This window comes from Sus scrofa, chromosome 17 (assembly GCF_054392235.1).
Source record: "Sus scrofa isolate SSC_HxYL_T2T_F1_AM1 chromosome 17, Sscrofa_HxYL_maternal_Yorkshire_Landrace_v2.0, whole genome shotgun sequence".
NCBI classification, from domain to species: domain Eukaryota; kingdom Metazoa; phylum Chordata; class Mammalia; order Artiodactyla; family Suidae; genus Sus; species Sus scrofa.
In genome coordinates this window covers 43,105,627-43,129,432 of record NC_139399.1, presented here as the reverse complement: position 1 = coordinate 43,129,432, position 23,806 = coordinate 43,105,627, and the positions used below count along the sequence as shown (strand labels likewise).

The window sequence follows — 23,806 nt, the reverse complement described above, 5'->3', positions numbered from 1 at the left end:
GTCTTTTTTTTTTTTTTTTGCCATTTCTTGGGCCACTCCCGTGGCATATGGAGGTTCCCAGGCTAGGGGTCCAATCGGAGCTGTAGCCACCGGCCTACGCCAGAGCCACAGCAACGCAGGATCCGAGCCGAGTCTGCGACCTACACCACAGCTCACGGCAACGCCGGATCGTTAACCCACTGAGCAAGGGCAGGAACCGAACCCGCAACCTCATGGTTCCTAGTTGGATTCGTTAACCACTGTGCCACGACGGGAACTCCTGGTTAGTGCCATCTGAAAGCAACTAATACTAAGTCTGATAGCTCCCAAACAATGAGTTTTGGTTAAAAAGAGGACACTGAGGAGTTCCCGTCGTGGCGCAGTGGTTAACGAATCCGACTAGGAACCATGAGGTTGCGGGTTCGGTCCCTGCCCTTGCTCAGTGGGTTAATGATCCGGCGTTGCCGTGAGCTGTGGTGTAGGTTGCAGACGCGGCTCGGATCCCGCGTTGCTGTGGCTCTGGCGTAGGCCGGTGGCTACAGCTCCGATTCAACCCCTGGCCTGGGAACCTCCATATGCCGCGGGAGCGGCCCAAGAAATAGCAACAACAACAATAACAAGAACAACAAAAAAAAAAAAAAAAAAAAAAAAAAAAAAAAAAAGAGGACACTGAGGAGTTCCCATCGTGTTTCAGCGGAAACGAATCCAACTAGGAACCATGAGGTTGCAGGTTCCATCCCTGGCCTTGCTTAGTCGGTTAAGGATCCAGCACTGCCATGAGCTGTGGTGTAGGTAGCAGACGCAGCTCAGATCCTGCACTGCTGTGGCTATGGCATAGGCCAGGAGCTGCAGCTCCAATTCGACCCCTAGTCTGGGAACCTCCATATACCGCAGGTGCGGCCCTGAAAAAAAAAAAAAAAAAAAAAAAGAAGGACACTGATACAAAATGCAATATTCAAAGATATTAGATTTTTGGAGGTCACTAGTGCCAAGAGTGCAGCTTAGCCCAGCCATCCATCCACCCCTTCACTCAAGTCTTTATTCAGTTTTGCTCCTGCCAAACACTGCTAAGCACTAAGGATACATGATACTTGCCCTTATGAAGTTCACTTACAACCTGTAAACAGGAAAAAACAACAACCTGTCAAATATCCACACAAACACAGGATGTAAAAGGGCAACCCATGCTGACAGTGCAAACAGCAAGGACTTTGGAACCAAAGTGATCAGTATGAATTTGGTCTCTGAAATAAATCTGCATTGGGCAAGCAACTTTGTACCTCTGAGCCCTTACCTACAACTCATAAATGTCACGAAGACTAAATAAGGTAACATCAAGAGTCTAACATAGTATGGGTCACACAGGAGGTACGCTAGTAACTATTCTTTGAACATGGGTAATATGAACACTTTTGAGCTCTAGAACAGTCTTACCTCTGAGGCTGAGCTGGAATATTTCTTGATGTGGTTTCTTTAATTTTTATGGAAGAATAAGTATTTGATGAAATGGACTCGTCCACCAGATTTTCTTTTTCTGCCTCTTTGTTATATGTGTTGTCAACTGCAAGAGAGTAAAATCTAGTCAGTACTCGAATCTCAAGGAAATGAGCTAGAGATGAGAGATACATCTATATATATGACTTAATACAGAATTCTAGATTGAAAATTGTGTGTAGGAGTTGTCACTATGGCACAGTGGGTTAAGGTTTCAACTACAGTGGCTCAGGTTACTGTGGAAACACAGGTTCCATCCCTGGCCTGGCACAATGGGTTTAGGATCCAGGATTGCTGCAGCTGTGACATAGGTTGCAGCTGTGGCTCAGATTCAGTCCCTGGTTCAGGAATACATATGCCACAGCTGAAGCCAAAAAAAAAAGGAAAAAAGAAAATTGTGTGTATGTGTATGTATCCCTCCTAAGCAGTAGAACCTTTAGTTCCAGTGAAACCTTATGCAGTAGATCAATTTATAAAAGCTACTTTGGGGAGTTCCTGTCGTGGCGCAGTGGTTAACGAATCCGACTAGGAACCATGAGGTTGCGGGTTCGGTCCCTGCCCTTGCTCAGTGGGTTAACGATCCGGCGTTGCCGTGAGCTGTGGTGTAGGTCACAGACGCGGCTCGGATCCCGCGTTGCTGTGGCTCTGGCGTAGGCCGGTGGCTACAGCTCCGATTCAACCCCTAGCCTGGGAACCTCCATATGCCTCGGGAGCGGCCCAAGAAATAGCAACAACAACAACAACAACAAAAAGACAAAAGACAAAAAAAAAAAAAAAAAAAGCTACTTTGGGAATTCCCGTCATGGCGCAGCGGTTAACGAATCCGACTAGGAACCATGAGGTTGCGGGTTCGATCCCTGCCCTTGCTCAGTGGGTTAACGATCCGGCGTTGCCATGAGCTGTGGTGTAGGTCGCAGACGCGGCTCGGATCCCACGTTGCTGTGGCTCTGGCGTAGGCCGGTGGCTACAGCTCCGATTGGACCCCTAGCCTGGGAACCTCCATATGCCACGGGAGAGGCCCAAGAAATGGCAAAAAGACAAAAAAAAAAAAAAAAGAAAAAAAGAAAAGAAGTTCATTAAAAATAAATAAATAAATAATTAAAAGCTACTTTTGGTTGAAGCAGAAATGAAGTATCCAGAGCCTTGCCTATTTGCCAGCCTAAGCCCCCACCTCAAAGAAAAGCATCACAAACACATTCTTACAACATTTTAAAAAGATAAAATTCTTGGGAGTTCCTGTGGTGGCACAGCGGAAACGAATCCGTGAGGTTGCAGGTTGGATCCCTGGCCTCGCTCAGTGGGTTAAGGATCCAGCATTGCTGTGAGCTGTGGTGTAGTCACAGACGCAGCTCGGATCTGGAGTAGAGCTGTGGCATAGGCTGGCAGCTATAGCTCTGAACAGACCCCTAGCCTGGGAACCTCCATGTGCTGCGGGTGGGGCCCTATATAGACAAAAGACAAAAAAAAAAGATAAAATTCTGAAAGCTTCCATAGAGACAAAGAAATAGCCTAGGTAAGGAAAATAGGATAAGCTGAATTCCTCACCAGCAACACCGGATGATAAAAGGTAAAAATTCTTTGCTTTCAGAGAAGTGAAGGAAAAAATATTTCAATCTACAATTCTGTATTAAGTCAAACTTTCAATTGTAAATGAAGGTGGAACAATGACATTTTCAGACATGTGAGAACTCAAAGTTCTCTCCTGCACATAAACTTAGGAAGTTCCCAGAGGATGTACTCCTGCAAAATGAGGTATGAATGGAAGAATACAAGAAAGAAGACATAAGATCCAGGAAACAAGGCAGCAAAGACACTGAAAAGATATTAAGAAAAATAATGCCCTCCCCAATTAAGCAGTTATAACTTCCAAGGATCACTGTCCAATACGAAGCAAGCTATGCGTGACAAAATTTTAAGTAACTAAAAAGTTTAAAGAGAATCTACCTGACCTTGATGTCAGGATCATCTTTATGTGGCCAAGAGATTGTGACCAAAAAAAAAAAAAAAAAAAAAAAAAGAATCAAGGAGGAATGCAGTTGTGCCACAATAACTGATCTGGCATTGAGTAATATTTACATAATAAAAAAACAGTAAATATTTTGGAAGTAATCATATGATCAGATATTATGCCTTTTATTTTTTTAGGGTCATGCCCACGGCATATGGAAGTTCCCAGGCTAAGGGTCAAATCAGAGCTAAAGCTGCTGCCAGGCTACGCCACAGCCACAGCCACGCCAGATTCAAGCCGCATCTGCGTCCTACACCACCACTAATGGCAACAACAGATCCTTAACCCAATGAGCGAGGCCAGGGATCGAATCCACATCCTCATGGATACTAGCTGGATTCATTTCTACTGAGCCACATGGGAACTCCCATGATAAGATATGGATATAAGCCCCAATTCAATTTAAAATAGCAAGAGTTTAAAAATAGAGCATTTGAGAAAGTGAACTTGGGTGGGAAAATGAGATATTTCTATCATAAAGTCTTCTGATGTTACCACGGCCATCAGGAAACGGAAAGAGAAAAAAGTGCTGAGAGTAATGAGAAAGAAACAATGAAGTCTTCATGAAAAAATTAGCATTTGGGGAGTTCCCATGTGGCTCAGTGGGTTAAGGATCCAGTGCTGTCACTGCAGTGGCTTGGGTCACTGCTGCAGCAGTTTGATCCCTGACCTGGAACTTCCACATGCTGTAGGTGCAGAGAGTAGGGGTGGGGGAGGAAGACAGGTGAGACAGGTGAGAAAGACCACAAAGACTGCGGGGCCCAAGGGGTATGCATGCATGGAAGCAGTATGCATGGTCTTCACCACCTGATGGGCCCAGGAGAGGTCTCTTGCTCTAGGACGTACTGCTGACAAAACAGTCTTAGACTGAAAGAGGTCCAAACAAACTAGGTATATCACAGGCTTATTCAATTCAAGAAGAGCACAAAAACCATCAAAGCAACAGAAAATCTGCCACATTTCTAAGCACCTCAAATGAAATATGCATAGTTCTAACCTCTTATGCAAGAAAGATGGATGCAAAAGTTCAAGATTCTTCTCCAGATCCCAAATTCAATAGATATCACCTATACTTATGAAAGAACTAATTTAAAGTCAGCCTAGCAACTCAGACTCCGCAAACTAGACAAGTTCACTGAAAATACAGCTATTTCCAGATATGGCCCTCTAGTTAATGGGTGTGATTGAAGCTAGTGTCAGATTTACCCAAAAGATTAATTTTCAAATGCTCTAATTTGACTGTGGTGATGACTGCACAACTACCCTGTGACTATATGAAAAAACATTGAAACATATACTTTAAGCAGGTGAATTGCATGATAAGTGAATTATATCTAAATATAGCTATTTCAAAACAAGAATCAAGGCTTCCCTTGTGGCACAGCAAATTAAGGATCCAGCATTGTCACTGTGTGGCATGGGTTTAATCCCTGGCCTGGGAACTTCCACATGCCACAAATATGGCCAACAAAATAAAACCAAAAAATCAAGAATCGTTTTTGAGAATTTATGACCTCTTAAAGAATACTTTTTTTGTTCAAAATAATAAACATTATTTGGCAGACTTAGTAACTACTAGTTTAAATGTCAATCATCTTTGAAAATCAGATATTATGACTCAAAGAATTCTTGTACAACTGGCAGGCAGCACATTCTTCCCTCCTGCTGTTTTGTTTCCCAGCCAAACTCAGCTTAGGTCACATTAAATCTCATCATAAAAAGAAAACAGTTATATATCTGGCAATAAAATTCTATGTTAGCTCAATTTTGAAAAGATTGGGAAAAAAAAAAAGGTAGGCACATCATTAGTTTCACATTCACCATGAAATGAATAAATGAATTAGCCCATTTTACCAATTGAAAACCTTAGAATACAGCATTTAGGTAATTTCCCCAGACCCCCTCAGGTTCCTACTACACTGTTCCACCATCTGCCAAGGAGCTTTTTTTCTCATGTTCTTTCTTACCTGGTCTCAAAGGTGTGAAATCTTGCTGAAGATTAGCCTTTCTCAGAGGAGTTTTGTCCTGAAAAAGCCCTCCTGTACCATTCTTTCCAGGAAATTTATTCTCCAGATTGGCCTTCTCCTCTGTGAAAAGGTAAAATTATCATCATCTAAACAGTCAGCAAGGAAGAGAAATAGATTGGTGCCATACACTTAAAATGGAGCCTACCAGCACACTTCTAACTCATTTGGCAAATACCAGCAAAGTTCTAGTGATCAAAAAGAAGTAAGCACACATTGTATGTCAGAGACAGATGACAGAAACTATCACTAAAACACTGGCAACACTGAACAATGCATTATAGAAAAGGAGAAGTGCAGACTCTGCACTGTGAAGAGCTCCTTATCTTTGCTTGATAACATATTTAGGACCATACGAGCACAAACTGGCCTTATCCACCCCCTAAATACCTCATGTTCCTCTTAAAGAAAACTGTAACCACCAAGATCTGCAAGGCTTACAAGGGACACCTTACAGTATGATTGAGCTGAGGTTCTTCCTCAACTGGAAGAGTGTGGGTGTGTGAGGATGGAACAGAACTAGGCTCTCTTAAGGAACTTTTATCTTAGGGTCTTCTGTGCTCAAAAGCAAGTGCAAAGCAGGGAAGAGTGTGTTCTACCAACAGCGTACTGACAAAAACTTCAGAAATGTGGTGACTCCCAGCAATACCTCTATGAATGTAGACTGATTGCAACTATGTAAAGAGATGTGATACTTGGAAGAAAAGTAGAAAGTAATATGTAAGGTGATTTTGAAAAAACAGCAGGATTCATTTTTTTCTTCCAAACTGTATTTAACAGTATTGTTATACTAATATTTCCTTTTTTGTTTTTCAGAAAAACTTGGAAAAACAGATAGACAACTCAGCTATTTCCTCAGGGTTTCAGTGGACCAAGCGCATGGGGAAGACCTTGAAGACAGCAGGCCATCTCATCCACCCTTCCTCCTACACCACACCCAACAGACCCCCTCCTCTCAGGATCCTCACTGGATTTCATTTGTCCTTTTCCAAGAGAATGACATAGGCCATCACATTTGGACACTGCATTGTAAGTGTTAACTGCAATGGACTCATTTCTGTTCCCCATCACATATTGATTTCTCTTAATTAGGAGGATAAGGACGTGAGGAAGAAATAAAGGGGCCCCTGCAACTATTAGCCTGACATATCAATGGTCTCACATATTACTCCAACATAACATAAAAACAAAACCACATTCTTATTTGTTGACCTGGTGTCAAGGTTTGTGTCATATCACATGATCCAACATCAAGTAATCTTATCTCTATTTGGAGACTGGGTTCTGAACAGCATAATCCCTCCATTTTAAAATGAATTGGGGGAGTTCCTGTTGTAGTGCAGCGGCAATGAATCCGACTAGGAATCATGAGATTGTGGGTTTGATCCCTGGCCTCGCTCAGTGGGTTAAGGATCAGGCGTTGCCGTGAGCTGTGGTGTAGGTTGCAGACGTGGCTCGGATCCCGCGTTGCTGCGGCTCTGGTATAGTCAGCAGCTGCAGTTCTATTCGACCCCTAACCTAGGAACCTCTATATGTCAAAGGTATAGCCCTAAAAAGCAAAAATAATTTAAAAAATAAATAAAATAAAATGAATTGGAGATGGCCAAAAAACACATGAAAAGATCTTCAACGTCACTAATTATTAAGGAAATGCAAATCAAAACTACTATAAGGTACCATCTTACACCAGCCAGAATGGCCATCATCAAAAAATCTACAAATAGTAAATGCTGGATAGGGTGTGAAGAAAAAGGAACCCTCTTACATCATTAGTGGGAATGTAAATTGGTGCAACCACTATGGAAAACAGTATGGGGATTCCTCAAAAAACTAAAAATAGAATTACCATTTGATCCTGCAATCCCACTCCTGGGCATCTATCCAGAGAAAACCATGACTCCAAAAGATACATGTACTCCAATGTTCACTGCAGCACTATATACAATAGTCAAGATATGGAAGCAACATAAATGTCCATTGACAGATGATATGGTACATATACACAATGGAATATTACCCAGCCATAAAAAGGAATGAAATAATGGCATTTGCAGCCACATGGATGGAACTAGAAATTATCATGCTAAGTGAAATTGGTCAGATAGTGAGACACAAATGTATATGCTATCACTTATATGTGGACTCTAAAAGGATACAATAAACTTCTTTGCAGAACAGATACTGACTCACAGACTGAAAAACTTAAGGTTACCAAAGGAGACAGGTTGTGGGGGAGGGATGGGCTTGGGATTTGGGATGGAAATGCTATAAAATTGGGTTGTGATGATCGTTGTAAAATGATAAATATAATAAAATTCATTGAGTTAAAAAAGTAGAAAATAAATAAATAAAGTGAATTGGGGAAGTTCCCTGGTGACCTAGCACTTAAAGGATCCAGCGTTGTCAGAATTTCCATTGTGGCTCAGAGGGTTAAGAACCCAATTAGTATTCATGAGGATGCAGGATCAATCCCTGGTCTTGTTCAGTAGGCTAAGGACCCAGCGTTGCTGTGAGCTGTGTAGTGTAGGATGCAGACATGGCTCCAATTTGGCATTGCTGTGGCTGTGGTATAGGCCGGCAGCTGCAGCTCTAATTCGACCCCTAGCCTGGGAACTTCCATATGCCATGGGTGTGGCCCTAAAGAAAAAAAAAAGCAGAGAAAGTAGACACTTACCAAACCAGGAATCTATGTTTTGGGTATCTTCCTCATCATCCAAAGATGTAAAATTGATAAAGTCCATTGGTGCATCATAGGAATAAGAGGTTGTAACGTGTGACATTTTCCACCCCTCTTCGTTTAGAAGAGCAGGTTTTTCCCAATGTTTGTGTCACTTTTCTCAATCGGTCACCTACTAAGGAAAAAAATAGTTCAGAAACCTGGTTATACATTTATCTAAGGTACTGATTCCCTGGAGATGACTTTGCTTTTACTTATCACATTTGCAATTCTGAAAATCACCCAGGCAACATGCCTTACAGTTCAAATCACACTAAAAGTTAACTTTGCTTTTTTGGTAACTTGAAGACACTCCTTGAAGTAAATATGTTGGAATCAGAAATAGACCAAATTTGATGAATATCTACAACATGCCCTGTACTATGGCTAGATATTTTACATTATCTTATTTTCCTTTGATCCACTGTTTTCTCATTTCCAGACTCCCCGGCATCCAATTTATTTTTTCTGCCCTGAATAACCCAATTTCTGAAACACACCATTAAATTTTATACCTACCAACCAAAATCTTACTCATCATTCAAAGTCTAACTCAATTCTCTATAAAATCTTTCCCAATTTCCATCTGTCATAACAAATTGTTACCTCTCCAAAGCCATAGCGCTTTTTTATACTATCCAATTTCATATTAGTTAACTATGCAAACACTTCTCCTACTGGGTACTAAGTTTCTATAGACAAGGATGGATTTTACTCATGTGTGTATACCTCATCCACCAAAGTGCTTACGACAGTATCTCATACATAGTAAAAGCTCAATACGGTTTTGCCAAGCACAGGTTTTTTTCTTCAGAAATACTTTCATAAAAACTACTCCTGGGCATGAAGAGAAAGACTTAAAAACACATAAAAGGCACAACAGGCAGATTAGGCAAAAGAAACACGTCAAAGAGCTGGGTCCATCCCTACTTCCCCATCCTTTGTACAGAAGTACTGTCCTGTGTCCTCCGTCCTGTGGAAATCTGTGTAGATTTAAAGGCAGACCCCACTCCAGCCCCGTATGGTTAAGAAAACAGCTGGAAGTAATCTGAAAAATAGCCTAAAGGCCAAGCTCACTGGCAAATAATTTCCCTATGAAACCTTATGAGCCATTTGTCTTTGTCCAAGGAACAACATGTACTTAAAGTATTCTGTATCTTGGAAGAGAAGCAGATATGGGGAACAGCTTGCATACACATTCATTCGGTATCTTTCTTTAAGCCCTGATTTTATAAATACATGTTCATCTAAGGGATTAATCCGAAAAATAGCTTTTATAAAAATACACAATGCACACTACTCCAGATACACACACACATTTTACTGTTGTTTTCAAATGGGATCACTGACATTTTGAAGCTGCTTCACATATTGCGAGCACCTTCCATATCAATACATAGATACATCAACAATTGATGACTGTGCCATAATTTACTGATCCCCTATTATAGGCTTTTCTCAATATTCACTTTAAAGGTACTACTAGAAGACTATCCATGTAGCTGTATTTCTCTTTATATCCTTAATTCTTCCCTTAAGACAAATTCTTTTAGATGGAATCGCTGGCTCTTAACACACACTGTGAAAATGTTCCTCAAAAGAGTAACAACACCCACTTGCATTACCAGAGAGGTGTGCCAGTTCTCCTCTGGGATCTAAGAGCCCTCAGTGCTCATTTTCTCTATATTATACCATTATACCTACACTCTGAGATAAAGCATGAGATTAGTTACACCAATGTCACTGCTACTTAGTGGTTTGGCCAGCATTTCATTAGCTTCTCTCGGTGGACTGGGGTAATTCAGAAGGAATTTGTTCTGACAGATACTTGCTTTACACAGTGACATCAATCTATGCATCTGGGGAACCTCATCCTACCTCGGTCTCAACTATGAACTCACAGAAGCCAGAACTCCACAGATACTTTTATAAAAATGCCCCAATTGAGGTACCTGGTGTAGAAATATGACACTTTGGAACTGGAAGGAATTTTAAATAACATCTAACTTTTAAAGTTTATAGATAAAGATTAATTAAAGCAAAATGGGGGTCCTCCAAGGAGTTCCCATCATGGCTCAGCAGTTAACAAACCTGACTAGTATCCATGAAGATGCAGGTACGACCCCTGGCCTCGCTCAGTGTATTCGAACCCCGGCACTGCCGTGAGCTGTAGTGTACATCGCAGATGCAGCTCGAATTTGGCGTTGCTGTGGCTGTGGCATAGGCTAGTGGCTACAGCTCCTATTTGACCCCTAGCTGGGGAACCTCCATATGCCATGGGTGCGGCCCTAAAAAGACCAAAAAATGAAAATAGGATCCTCCAAGATCACTCAACAATACTACTACTGATCATAGTTACAAACAGTTACCAGAGGTGCTTACACATGCCGGGCACCATGCAGTACTAAATCCTGTATTTTAATACCCTCAACAATCCTCTAAAGCATCAATTATTACTCTCATCCTAGAAGAAGAAGCTGAAGGTAAGGGAGACTAAATGACCTGTCCAATATGATAGTTATATAAAGGCAGAACTAGATTGAGAACTGCATCTCCTGACTTTATTTTTCATTTCTTGGGCTGCTCCCACAGCTTATGGAGGTTCCTAGGTTAGGGGTCGAATGGGAACTGCAGCTGCCGACCTATACCAGAGCTGCAGCAACGCGGGATCCAAGCTGCGACTGAAACCTACACCACAGCTCACGGCAATGTCAGATCCTTAACCCACTGAGCAAGGCCAGGGATCGAACCCGCAACCTCATGGTTTCAAGCCAGATTCGTTAACCACTGAGCCACGATGGGAACGCCATCTCCTGACTTTAGTACAATGTCTTTTCTACATCATTCTGTCCTCTTACCCTGTGAATTAGAGAAGCATGTTAATGTAGTTATGGTCTCTATTTGCATAGAAAATAGTACCATATTTCTTTCCAAGTAGATCCATTCTTCATAGACTTTTGCCCTGAATAGAACATTCTTTACTATCTTCTTTCTAAATTTTCACTCTCCCCCACTTCTACTTTCATTATTCAATTTCATTCAGTCAAGCTATTTGCTAGCAGTGCACTCATATCATCCACTTGCTAGGGGCATAAATGTGGGCTTGATAATATCAGAGTTCCCTTCTCATGAATATTCAAGGATGAGACACTTTTCTGTCGCATACAAAAAGTAAAAGATCTAGTCTCAGACATAAAGGAATTTAAAATCTAGACAGGAGTCTTACAACATTCAATAAGTAAATATAAAGATTTAAATTACATAGTATGAACTATAAGTATAAAGAAAATTAGAGATTAACATAGTTTAAGTCATGATTAAATATTTTTCATAGAACATCATCAAAACAATAAAACGTGGAAGTTCCCATCGTGGCTCAGTGGGTTAAGGACCCCACGCAGTCTCAGTGAGGATGCAGGTTAGATCCCTGGCCTTGCTCGGTGGGTTAAGGATCTGGTGTTGCTACAAGCTGAGGCATAGGTGGCAGATGTGGTTCAGATCCAGTGGCTGGATCTGGCTATGGTGTAGTCCTCAGCTGTAGCTCCGATTCAACCCCTAGCCTGTGAACTTCCACGTGCCACAGGTGCAGCCATAAAAAGAAAAGACAAAACAACAACGACAACAAAAATGTACGAAGTGCACTATAACAGAGCACCAAGTTTCTAAGCTTGGAGAAGCCATGGGAGTTCTGGCCAATGAGAACAAAGTAGGAATCTACTAAGGGATTCACAGGAAAACTCACCCTTTCCTGGTGTAGCAACAACCCTTGAGCTGCAGCTGAGGACTACACCACAGCCAGATCCAGCCCTTTCCCTTCACCCTTCTTCTTGCCTTGAAGGCAGATGTAATAGCTAGAGCTACAGTAGCCATCACGCACACTGGCCAAGACAATAAGAGACAACAGCCCTGCTATCACTGAGCTACTGATCACTCATGACCAGCATCACCTACTCCAGACAATAAAAACAGGTAAGTCATTAAAGTCACATTTTCTGCCACTTAAAGACAAAACAGTCCCCAGAGAAAAATCCAGAATTCCTGCCCTATCTCTAGCATTACTTGATGTATATGACAATGGACCAGTCACTCCACCTTTCTGCTTACCTATGTCCCAGAGACAAATAAGAAGGTATTTTGAAAGCTTTGAAATACACTACCATATGATATTATCACTGTCTTTTGACCTACTGATACCTTTCCTCTCCTGGAGCACATTTCTATTCAAAAGACCCTACTAAGAGATTCCGTAGCAGCTGAGAGTTGTTAAAATTCCCCTGCTGCAAGGAGGAAGTTTTCCTCTTCTTGTGAACAAACATGTTGGAAAACATGGGAAAATTTTAGATTCCCATGATCTTAATGCCTAACCTAGGTCACTGGGAAGACTTCCCAGGCAGGAATGTAATGAAGACAAGCTGGGGGAGGGAAGGGGCAGGAATGTAATATGCAGCAATTCCACTTAGCCTCCTAAAAAAAAACTATGATTCCACCAAAGCATGATGCTGAAAACCACCTGGAAAGTATTCAAATGTAACCCTTCACATCCTTTTTTCCTTTTTTTAGTTATGGGGCTACACTATTAGCCTCTGTGCAGGGCAATTTGTACTTTTCTTTTTGATAGGTCTTGCCAAATGTAGAAATTATATCTTACGGATAGGTATTTATGTGTGTGTAGGTAAAGGAAAATTCACATAGGAATTCCCTGGTAATCTAGGGGTTAAGAATTTGGTGTTGTCACTGCTGTGGCTCCTGTTTGATCCCTGGCCTGGGAACTTTTGCATGCCATGGGGAGTGGCCAAAAAAAAAAAAAAAAAAAAAAGGAAGGACTATTCACATAACATTGTTCACAAGAGCCAAAAGGCTGAAAACCCAAATTCCACCAATAGGAGATAAGTTAGGCTACAAGCCACATGGGAAGTCCATCCAATAGGAGATTAGTTGAATAAATTATGGCACAACCATATATTGAAATATTAAGTAATTTTAACATTTGACAACTTTACACATGTGATTTGTACAGAATGAGTTCCAAGAGGTATTAAGTGAGAAAAGCAAAATGCACAAGAGTGTGCTCCCGTTCAGGTTAAAAAGAAGGAAAGGGCTATACCTTTACACATACATAGACTATTATGGCAGGAGAATGAAAAGGGTTAAAAGCAACTGGGGGAGTTCCCATCATGGCTCAGTGATTAAGGAATCTGACTAGGAACCATGAGGTTGAGGGTTCAATCCCTGGCCTTGCTCAGTGGGTTAAGGATCCAGCGTTGCTGTGGCTCTGGCGAAGGCCAGTGGCTACAGCTCCGATTGGACCCCTAGCCTGGGAACTTCCATATGCCATGGGAGTGGCCCTAGAAAAGGCAAAAAGCCAAAAACAAAAAAAAAAAGCAATTGGGCCTGGGAAGAAAGCTGGAAGGTCTGGGTCAGGGGAAGACCTCACTATATAATCTTCTGTATTCTTTACATATGTTTTATTGTATAAATGCATACCTTTTCAGTTTAAAGAACTAGTTAAGCAATGTTTTTCCACCTAAATCTATGTTTACAGTCCAGAAGTCACTAGGCTTTCTGGGATTTTTACTAAATAATCTTATAATCCAGCAATAATTGTCAAACCTGTTGATCTCTGGATATAATGCTTCCCATTTACATAGCATGTAAACTGGCTATGAATTTCACATATCCAAATGCTACACATTTTCCTTTTTGATGTTTCTGTATAAAAATAAAATGTTCCTATGTACTGACCTAATAAAAACTTTGAAAACATAGTTAAAAATAATAGCTATTAATTACTGAGTATTTATGACAAGCCAGACACTGTTGGCAGTGTTTTCATGTATTAACTTACTAAATCCTCACAGCAATCCTGTAAAATAGGTACTATTATTACCTTAATTTTACAGATGAGGAAACTGAGGCAGAGAGATATTTTCAACTTGTTCATGGTCATGCAGCTAAGAAGTAGCAGAACCAGGATCTGACCAGACAGGCCCACTATAAAGGGATGTCCTAACCCACCATACTATCCAATTGCCTCTCATATTTATTTAGAGATAGATATTAATATAGATTGATATCAAATGTCCAGGAGTGAGAGACAAAACCATTTATAGAAAATGTAACTTCCAGGAGTTCCCGTCGTGGCTCAGTGGTTAACGAATCCAACTAGGAACCATGAGGTTGCGGGTTCGATCCCTGGCCTTGCTCAGTGGGTTGAGGATCTGGCTTTGCCATGAGGTGTGGTGTAGGTTGCAGACGTGGCTCAGATCCCACGTTGCTGTGGCTCTGGCGTAGGCCGGCGGCTGCAGCTCCAATTGGACCCCTAGCCTGGGAACCTCCATGTGCCGCAGGAGCGGCCCAAGAGATGGCAAAAAAAAAGACAAAAAAAAAAAGAAAAAGAAAATGTAACTTCCAAATACTGATTGTCTACTACAGGCCAAGCAGTTTACCAAGCACTTCACGTAAATCATCTCATTTAAACTGAATTCAGAAATTATCACAACCTTGTAAATTAACTACGCATCAATAAAGCTTAAAATAAAATAAATTGCATTAACAAGCAGTAACAATTACAAGGTAGATATCATCACGACCATTTTACAAATAAGGGAAGTAGCTCAGAGAAGATGACCCACTAGTAGGTAGCCATACTGAGTTTTCAGACCAGGTCTATAGGATTCCAAAATCTGGGGTCACTATAAAATACAGGGGTCTCCTATAAATATTCTAGTAAAAATGAGGTAGGTAACCAAATCTTACTAACCTGGTAGACAAATGTCAAAATAAACTCTGCTCTATACAAAAATTAAGCATTCCTGACAAGAATGAATAACTTCTCATTATGCATAAAGAATACTCTCATAAGTTAAAAACCCTATTCTAAGTATACCAGGAAAGCTCTGAGCTGAATTTTCTCATAAAGTAAAACATCACCCCTTAACTTCTCTTTACTTAAGTTTGTACTCTTGTACATAAATTTTTTCTATAAACAAGATGAAGGTTAGTCTGAATCTCTCAGTGGATATTAGAGAGTAAAAGAAGGAGCTCCTGTCGTGGTGCAGTGGAAACAAATCTGACCAGGAACCATGAGGTTGCAGGTTCTATCCCTGGCCTCACCCAGTGGGTTGGGGATCTGGCGTTGCCATGAGCTATGGTGTAGGTCACAGACACGGCTTGGATCCTGCATTGATTACTGTGGCTGCGGTGTAGTTCCCCAGGTACAGCTCTGATTTGACCACCAGCCTGGAGATCTCCATATGTTGCAGGCACAGCCCTTAAAAAAAAAAAGAGAGAGAGAGAGAGAGAGAGTAAAAGAGACTATTCAAGGAGTTCCCACTGTGGCACAATGGGATCAGCAGCATCTCTGCAGCGCCAGGACACAGGTTTGATCCCCAAAGTTGCAACTGCAGCTTGGATCTAATTCCTGGCCCAGGGAACTCCATATGCCACAGGCTAACCTACCCGCCTCCCCCAATGCCAAAAAGAGACTATTCAAGTATCACAAGGAAGGATGTCCTCTGAGGTTTAGAACTGCATGTGATTAGTAGGGGTTAAAAAGCATGGGGGCTCACACCTAACCTAAATATACATAATCTTTATTTAGGTAAAATTTTAAAACCAAAATACTATTTTCTAAAATGACCTCTTTTATTTTATTTTATTTTGGCTGTACCCGTGGCATGTGAAATTCCTGGGGCCAGGGATCAAACACACACCACAGTAACAATTCAAGCCACTGCAGCGACAATGCCAGATCCTTAACCCAATGAGCCATAGGAGAATTCCTAAAATGACCTCTTTTTTAAAAAGCTTCTATTGAGCTATCTTTTCGTCTAGTATGACCTCCCATGCTCCCTCCCCTTCACAACAACAAAAAAAAAAGGGAACAAATAAATACATGTCCATTGAGAAGTCTGACTCTCTTCAATAGTGATAGAACAAGTACAAGAACAAAATCAAAGGTAACTACTGGGTTATACTAGTTTTGCTACATTGCCTCTCTCAGATAATTATCAGGATGTGAAACCTTCAAAAATTAAAGGCCTAGTGGGAAATGGAGCAGGCCAAGGCCAAAGCCAACTGTTTAACTGAGAGCCCCAAGCAGGACGGAATTGGACGCCTTCCTGCACCCCTTAATCAAGATTGAATTTCTGTCAACAGGTTTCACTGAAAGGAAAAAAAAAAAAAAAAAAAAGGCACATGCGTCAAGCACATTCCCCCACACAAATCAAGCTGCCAAGCAAAAGAATCAACCTCACATTTCAAAATTATCTGAATCTGCCACAGCTTCAGATTCCTGCAAAACTAGAAACATTCTGAGTGAAGAAATAGCTCTTTCTGACCAATAATCCTACAATAGACCTGAGGGAAAAGCTTCTCCCATATGTTATGAACTAGTTAAGTTCCTTTTAAAACTGTCTTTTAAGTGCCATGTATCATGTCATATAGTCCATTTTTGTTTCCAAAAAACAGAGACTGAAAAGATAAATATACAATCCTTAAGAAACTCACAGATAATTCTGATACACAGTGTTTTTTGCTGTATTGAGGGATAAACAAAGGGCACTAGAGAAGTGCCAAGAAGGGAACAGATGAAGGAGGGTCAGAGAAGGCATCCTGGTGGAAGTGATACTTCAAAGATACAGACAGACCTGCAGAGTTCTATGGGATAAAGATGAATATTGACTTTTTCTAGAGGAAGAGATGAATGGAAAAGGAAAACAAATAAGGGGAAGTACACAACTGAGGAAGACTGCAGAAGAGGCAATGTAACCTATTTCCACATTCATCTGAAATTAACCTCCAGCACCCCCTCTGCCTCCTTCACTCTCAAACCAAAAATAAACAGCCATGACAAGCTCTATAAATCAAAAGGTGCAGGTTCAGAGCTGGTTGGGGAAAGCAGCAAAAGGAAGCATTCTAAGCAAGGCTGAAATAGACCAGCAGCTCCTAAGCAAAGCAAAGACTTTGGTCTGATAGATGCTCTCAAGCACCTCACTATCCAGCTTGTGAACTGTGTCTTGCCTAATTCTATCAGAGGAAAAATCATGAGTTTAAAAATTGGTAATGTCATAGAATAAACAAAGTAAATCATGTCCTCATTAGAAGTATAATTAGTTAAGATGGTCCCATCCCAGGCAGTGCCATTTCCCCAGGGACACCGTCTCCTATTTTCACAAGGGATAAGAGATCCTGTTACACTACCACAAGTTAAATAGAGTTGAGTTATTTTCATCTTACCCAGAGAGAAAACACCTACATTTAAAAAATATATATATAAAGATTAGCAGCAGACAGTAAATGACAGCATAATCCAGACATCAATTTTAACTGTTAATCAAAGTCACAAACTAAGTCTGAAGGAAGTTCATGGACTCTGTTTCCACATTTGTTTGCTAACTTCTATGATGAAATCGGATCTGTTTACCGAAACAGATCTATGAAGCTTCCAAAATTGGGTCAATTTAAAATCCAATGACAATCCCTCACTGTCCAAGCACTCAGAAGTCAGCACAGGACACATGGACACTTGTTCTAATTCATCACTGTCCAGAAATCTCAAGCAAATAACATTTTTCTATAATCTTCCTCCCAAACTTGGGAATTTCCTATCACTGCTTTTGAAGGTTACAAATTCAGTTCTGCTTTTTAAAACTCATCCACAGAACTCTATAAACCATAATCCGTTTTTTTTGTTTTGTTTTGTTTTGTTTTTTACAGTCACAACCATGGCATATGGAAGTTCCCAGGCTAAGCGTCCAATAGAAGCTGCAGATGAGGCCTACTCTACAACCACACAACATTGGATCCAAGCCACATCTGCAACCTACGCCACAGCATGCAGAAATGCCAGATCCTTAACCCACTGAGTGAGGCCACGGATCCAACCTATATCCTCAGGGACACTCTTCCAACTTCTTCTTTACATACTCTTCCAGCTTCTTACTCTTTTTTTTTTTTGTCTTTTTGTCTTTTGTTGTTGTTGTTGCTATCTCTTGGGCCGCTTCCGCGGCATATGGAGGTTCCCAGGCTAGGGGTTGAATCAGAGCTGTAGCCACCGGCCTACGCCAGAGCCACAGCAACTCGGGATCCGAGCCGCGTCTGCAACCTACACCACAGCTCACGGCAACGCTGGATCCCCAACCCACTGAGCAAGGCCAGGGATCGAACCTGCATCCTCATGGATACTAGTCAGATTCGTTTCTGATGTGCCACAACGGGAACTCCAGTGCATGATTTTTTAAAACCAAATATAGGTACAATAAAAATTGGAAAGAAATCTATCAAAATGCTAGCCATAGTTTACCTGAGAGGTGTGAGAGTGGGTAATGTTATTTTCTTTTGCTTTTCCATATTAAATAGATTTTCTTCCAAAATATGGGTTACTTTATAAAGCTAAGTTAAAAGTTATTTAAACACTTTTGAAGCTGATACATTAATGTTTCTCTTCATTGTTTTTAATGTAACACTGTGGATACAGCCTTACCCATAGTTTAATTTGTCCTCAGTCCACCTATCTAGAAGCTTGAATCAAAGTTGCAATATATTCTTTCACCTCTCTTCTGAAATCTTGAAGTCTGGAAAATACTTCTTATTAAGAACATGGAAGAAGTAGAATGAAACAGGTTCAAATTCTTTGCAGTAAAAAACGTTGACAGAGAAAAAACCCAAAAGCTGGAGTTCTAGTTGTGGCTCAGCGGTTAACAAACCCGACTAGTATTCATGAGGATGTGCGCAGCAGCTTAAGGATCCGGCATTGCCATGAGCTGTGGGGTAGGTTGCAGAAGAGACCTGGATCTAGTGTTGCTATGGCTGTGGTGTAGGCCAGCAACTATAGCTCCGATTCAGCCCCTAGCCTGGGAAACTCCATATGCCACCGGTGTGCAAAAAAAAAAAGACACACACACAAAAAAGCTATGGTCTAAATAGTATGGATTCCCCCCAAATGACAAACTTCTTAACAGATTGTTTCAAAAGTATTCCTAAATTTTTACAGTGTACGTTTGCTATCTCCTCATGTCCTTGATATTATATACTCCCACTTTATTTTTTTTTTTTTAGGGCTGAACCCGGCGGCATATACGATTTCCTGGGCTAGAGGTAAAATTGGAGCTGCAGCTGCAAGCCTCTGCCACAGCCACACCAACACCAGATCCAAGCCGAGTCTGCAACCTACACCACAGCTCAGGGCACTGGATCCTTTAACGCACTGAGCGAGGCCAGGGATGGAACCCAAATCCTCATGGATATTAGTCAGGTTCTTAACCCATTGAGCCACAACAGGAACTCTTACACACTCCCACTTCAAAGCAACCTTTCCAAAACCTGCAATTTACGAACAATGACACCAATGGGTGGTAGTGTGTACTGCCATTCGATTCAAACATCTGGAAAAATAGCAGGCACACTCAAAATATGAAAAAACTTTTATTACCTTTTTTAATTTAAAAAAGCAGAGCGAGGGGGAAAAAAGGGAGTTCTTGTTGTGGCTCAGTGGTAACAAACCCAACTATTGTTCATAAGGATGCAGGTTCAATCCCTGGCCTCACTCAGTGGGTTAAGGATCTGGCATTGCCGTCAACTGTGGTGCAGGTTGCAAACTCAGTTTGGATCTGGCGTTCTGCGGCTGTGGTGTAGGCCAGCAGGTACAGCTCCGATTTGACCCCTAGCCTGGAACTTTCATATGCAGTGGGTGCAGCCCTTAAAAAAATAAAAAGTAAAAAATAAAAAAGTAGAAATGGCAATTTATAAAAAATTTTTAAACTAAGTGCCTACAAAAAATGTTATACCCCTCTCAATAACCTTTAACTTCCCCCAATCAAGTTTCTCCAAAACTTGGACAAAAACAGAACCCCTCTCAGTTATCTATACTTTTTTCACAAAGTACCTTGGGCTGCTGATCTGTCTCAAACACAGATGTATTCACAGAACTGACTGGGCTGTTCAATCTCCCTATAGTCAATTCTGCTTCCTAACTTTACCCATGGCAAAGAAAATTCAGTTTCAGTTTGCCAAAGAACATTTAAATCTCTCCACCTGCTTTCTTCTCCAGTAATCCAAAAAGAATTAGAGAAGAGACCCAGGAAAGGCTGAAGAAAAAAATATATAGGGAATATAGGAGAATGCTGAACCTATTCTGGTACCTAAACAAGAAATGAAGAAGCTTCCCACATAATCCTGTCTCCTGAAGAAGCTTAATTGCAGCTGCAGGATAAATTAACTTTACTAAGGTTAGACTACATAGACTTAAGTACAAGGCTGGCCAAAATAACTGTTTTATTTAAATAATTTGAAATTTTACAATGAGATCCTACTGTGTAGCACTGAAAACTATGTCTAGATACTTACATCGAAACACAACAATGGGAGGAAAAATTATGTATACATGTATGTGTAACTTGGTCCTCATGCTATACAGTGGAAAAAATATAAATAAATAAATCAATAAGAGATGGACAAGAAAAAAATTAAAATAAATAATTTGAAAGTTTAAACAAATTTGCCGTCCTATTTCAATAAATTCAGTTTCACATATATGAAATTGTGTAGTCAATTTAAATAAAGCCTTCTTGCCTTTCTAATTCAACAGATATTGAATGAGAGATTTTCATGCACCAAGATGGTTCTAGTTCAGTTCTAACTAAATTCACTTTATCAAGAGTAGTTTGTGTCCTACCTGCTTCCCAAAGCCACTCCTGCCTGTTTTGGGGTGTTTTTTGGGTTGCTTTTTGTTTTTTGTGTGTGTCTTTTCTTAGCTGTGCCTGAGACATGCACAAGATCCTGGACCAGGGATTGAACCTGAGCCACAGCAGTGACAATGCTGGTTAAGACTGAGCTAACGGGGAACGCTCACCCTTGTCCCTTTTAAGACTCCTTGATCTCCCTCACCTCTAAATTGCCAGGGCACTTACAGTACAAAACAACAGAGCACTCAGATGCTGTTTTGTGCTAATTGTCACTTGTCAATTTGATTCAGACTTTTGTCCTGAAGCATAGCAGAAACCTCATATCTGTATATGCACAGCATCTAGTACCAATCTGAGCACAGAGTACAACCCTCAAAGGTCAATTAATTACCTGAGTGAGCTGGGAACCACAATAATTTTGAAACCAAGAGTGACAACTTAATGCTGAACAGACACACTCACAGTATGACTCCAAAACAACCAAGTTTGATTTAGGGATAGCAGGACAGGGGGTGTGATATACTGAGATCACAACATAAAAATATCCTTAGTAACACAGAAAATAGTTCAAATGTTGACATCTGATGAGTGAGACAAATTCAAAGACAGGCCATAGGATGGCAAGATAAGGTAAGGCTGAACCAGGGAGAAATCCAAGCAATGATCTTAAAGCAAAATCAGAGAGTTCCTGTTATGGCCCAGGAGTAACAAACCCAAGTAGTATCCATGAGGGTATGGGTTTGATTCCTGGCCTTGCTCAGTGAGTAAGGATACAGCATTGCCATGAACTGCGGCATAGGCCAGGAGCTTACAGCTCCTATTTGACCCCCTAGCCTGGGAACTTCCATATGCCCCTCGTTTGGCCCTAAAAAGACAAAATAATAATAAGTTAAAAAAATAAATAATTTAAAAAATAAATAAATAAATAAAGCGAAATCAGTAGAGCACTCAGATGCTGTCTTGTCCCAAGCAGGACTGATTGGCAGGAAATGCTTGGTACTTGAATATTAGAAAGTCGTGAGAAAAGAAACCATGTATCTAGAAACCAGGGAAGGGTTCCAACTGTGGCACATATGCTGCCGGGGGCGAACAAAAGGAAAAAAAGAGAACAGGAGAAAAAAAACAATCCCACAATATTATAGCCTGGTTCACTTTTCCTTCCCTCTTCAATCTCTACATGTTTTAGGATAGGAAATTAGAAAGGCAATAGTAACTAGTGGTTCCACACAAAGAGGAAGGGCTGGGCAGACAGGGATAAAACAATGAATTTTAAATCCCCCAACAGAAAGACAACTCCAAGTGGAATTAAACTTGCCCTCAATTATGTTCTCACACCACCTCATTTACCTTTCCAACTTACACAGTTGTTCTGAAATGCAGTTGTCTGTGGCTGTTTTCCTCCGCTAAATGCCTTCTTGAGGGCGGGGCTACAGTTTATCACCCTTTTCTCAAAATGTTTCTAGATTACAGGCCTCAGTTTACTCCCTATAAAAGAAGGATAAGAATAGCACTAACTTCACCGGCTTTGGGTGAAAATTAAATGAGAAAACAGTGCTTAGTCCAATAAACGCCTGTTTCATGTGTGCTGGGTAATATAATTGTCGTTACCGTTATCCTTAGCCCATAGTCTCCCCCAACTCCTCCTTCCACCTATTTCCCAAGCCGGCCTCTGCCTCTACCTGAAGACACAGCTCGCTAGACCCGATCCGGACGGACTTCACGGGGAAATCCTATTACCAAGAGAAGGGTGGCCGGAAGCCCGGCTCCCGCTACGCAGGACAGAACGGCGCCCCTGCAGCACACTTTCCCAGAAGCCAGGCCCTCAAGGCAGCGCTGGGAGGCGACCTCCAGAAGCTCGAAATCAGGGAGAAGCCTGCCCTGAGCCCTGGGTGCTCCCCTTTTCTCCCCACGGCTCACCTCACCTCGGCGCTGACAACCGACCGCCCAGAAAACCCGCCGCGGGATTCATTCAGTACCGTTGAAAATTTGAACCCAGACTCTCCAGTCAAACGCACCAATCAGAGAGCCAGGATCCGGCTAGCCCAGCCTCCCGATTGGCCCGAGAGATCTCAGCGGCGCCGGAAGTCAGCCTGAGGGACGAGCAAACAACCGGCCCCAGAGGCTTCTGGGAAATGTAGTACAAGAGCCTGAGTCGGTAGGGATAATTCCAAAGAAGAAATTACTACAAAGCCCAGAATGCTTCGCTCCAAACTCTTTGGGAAAGATGGTACTACCAACTGAAGAGGTGGAGGTCGAATTTAGGTAACAGAACGGCGTGCGTCCTGGACCTCCCCAAAACATTCACGGAAGAGAATTTCTCATTTTTTTTTATTATTCTCCCTGTAGTTATGCATAGTGCTTTGAATATTCACGAGAATTCACTTCGTTTTAACATCGAGTCCTCTGCATGCAATATAGACTCGCCCCCGGAGTCTCTGCCAAGTGTGGAGTCTCTCGAACTCTTTATCCAGTCCACGCCCTGATATTACTGGCTAAAGCGGTGATTTGGCGGTGCTTGGTCCTCCCCTTTTAATTCCATCTACATCCTTAGCTTTTTTACTGTCGTATTGTAGAAGAGAAAACAAAGGCCCAGAGAAGTTGAATAAACATCAAAAGTCATATTTTTTAAGTGGAGGAGATGGGATTTGAATTAAGAATGTCTGGTCCTATACATCATCAGTAGTCAATTAGAGGATAATAGCAAGGACAGAACAAGAAGATGAACGTTCGTAATAACAAAAGCAGTTTCCTCTGTAGTGCAGTGGGATCATTGGTCTCTTGAGAGCGCTGGGACTGATATTGGATCCCCGGTTGGGCACAGTGGGTTCAGGGTCAGGAATTGTGATTTTGCCGCAAGTGCTGCTTTGGCTAGGATCTTATTCCTGGCCAGGCAACTCCATTT

The 23,806-nt window shown here is 41.4% G+C and overlaps 1 protein-coding gene across 50 annotated transcripts in view; it reads right to left on the bottom strand.

Moving 5' to 3' along the window:
• Positions 1–22,871, bottom strand: part of TPX2 (TPX2 microtubule nucleation factor) — a 53,702-nt gene extending 30,831 nt beyond the window's left edge. For 2 of the 50 annotated variants that reach the window (XM_085003509.1, XM_085003528.1), the window contains exons 1-6: positions 22,584–22,849; positions 22,265–22,389; positions 18,705–18,795; positions 8,180–8,357; positions 5,449–5,568; positions 1,414–1,540 (exon numbers count right to left, since the gene is read on the bottom strand). In XM_085003509.1, coding sequence (XP_084859635.1) covers positions 1,414–1,540; positions 5,449–5,568; positions 8,180–8,285 — 353 coding nt within the window. In that variant the 5' untranslated portion in view covers positions 8,286–8,357; positions 18,705–18,795; positions 22,265–22,389; positions 22,584–22,849. Of the gene's footprint in view, positions 1–1,413; positions 1,541–5,448; positions 5,569–8,179; positions 8,358–18,704; positions 18,796–22,251; positions 22,390–22,583 lie in introns of all 50 variants that reach the window. The other 48 variants (XM_085003498.1, XM_085003515.1, XM_085003496.1 and 45 more) reach the window with 26 other exon arrangements.
• Positions 22,872–23,806: the final 935 nt, after the last annotated feature.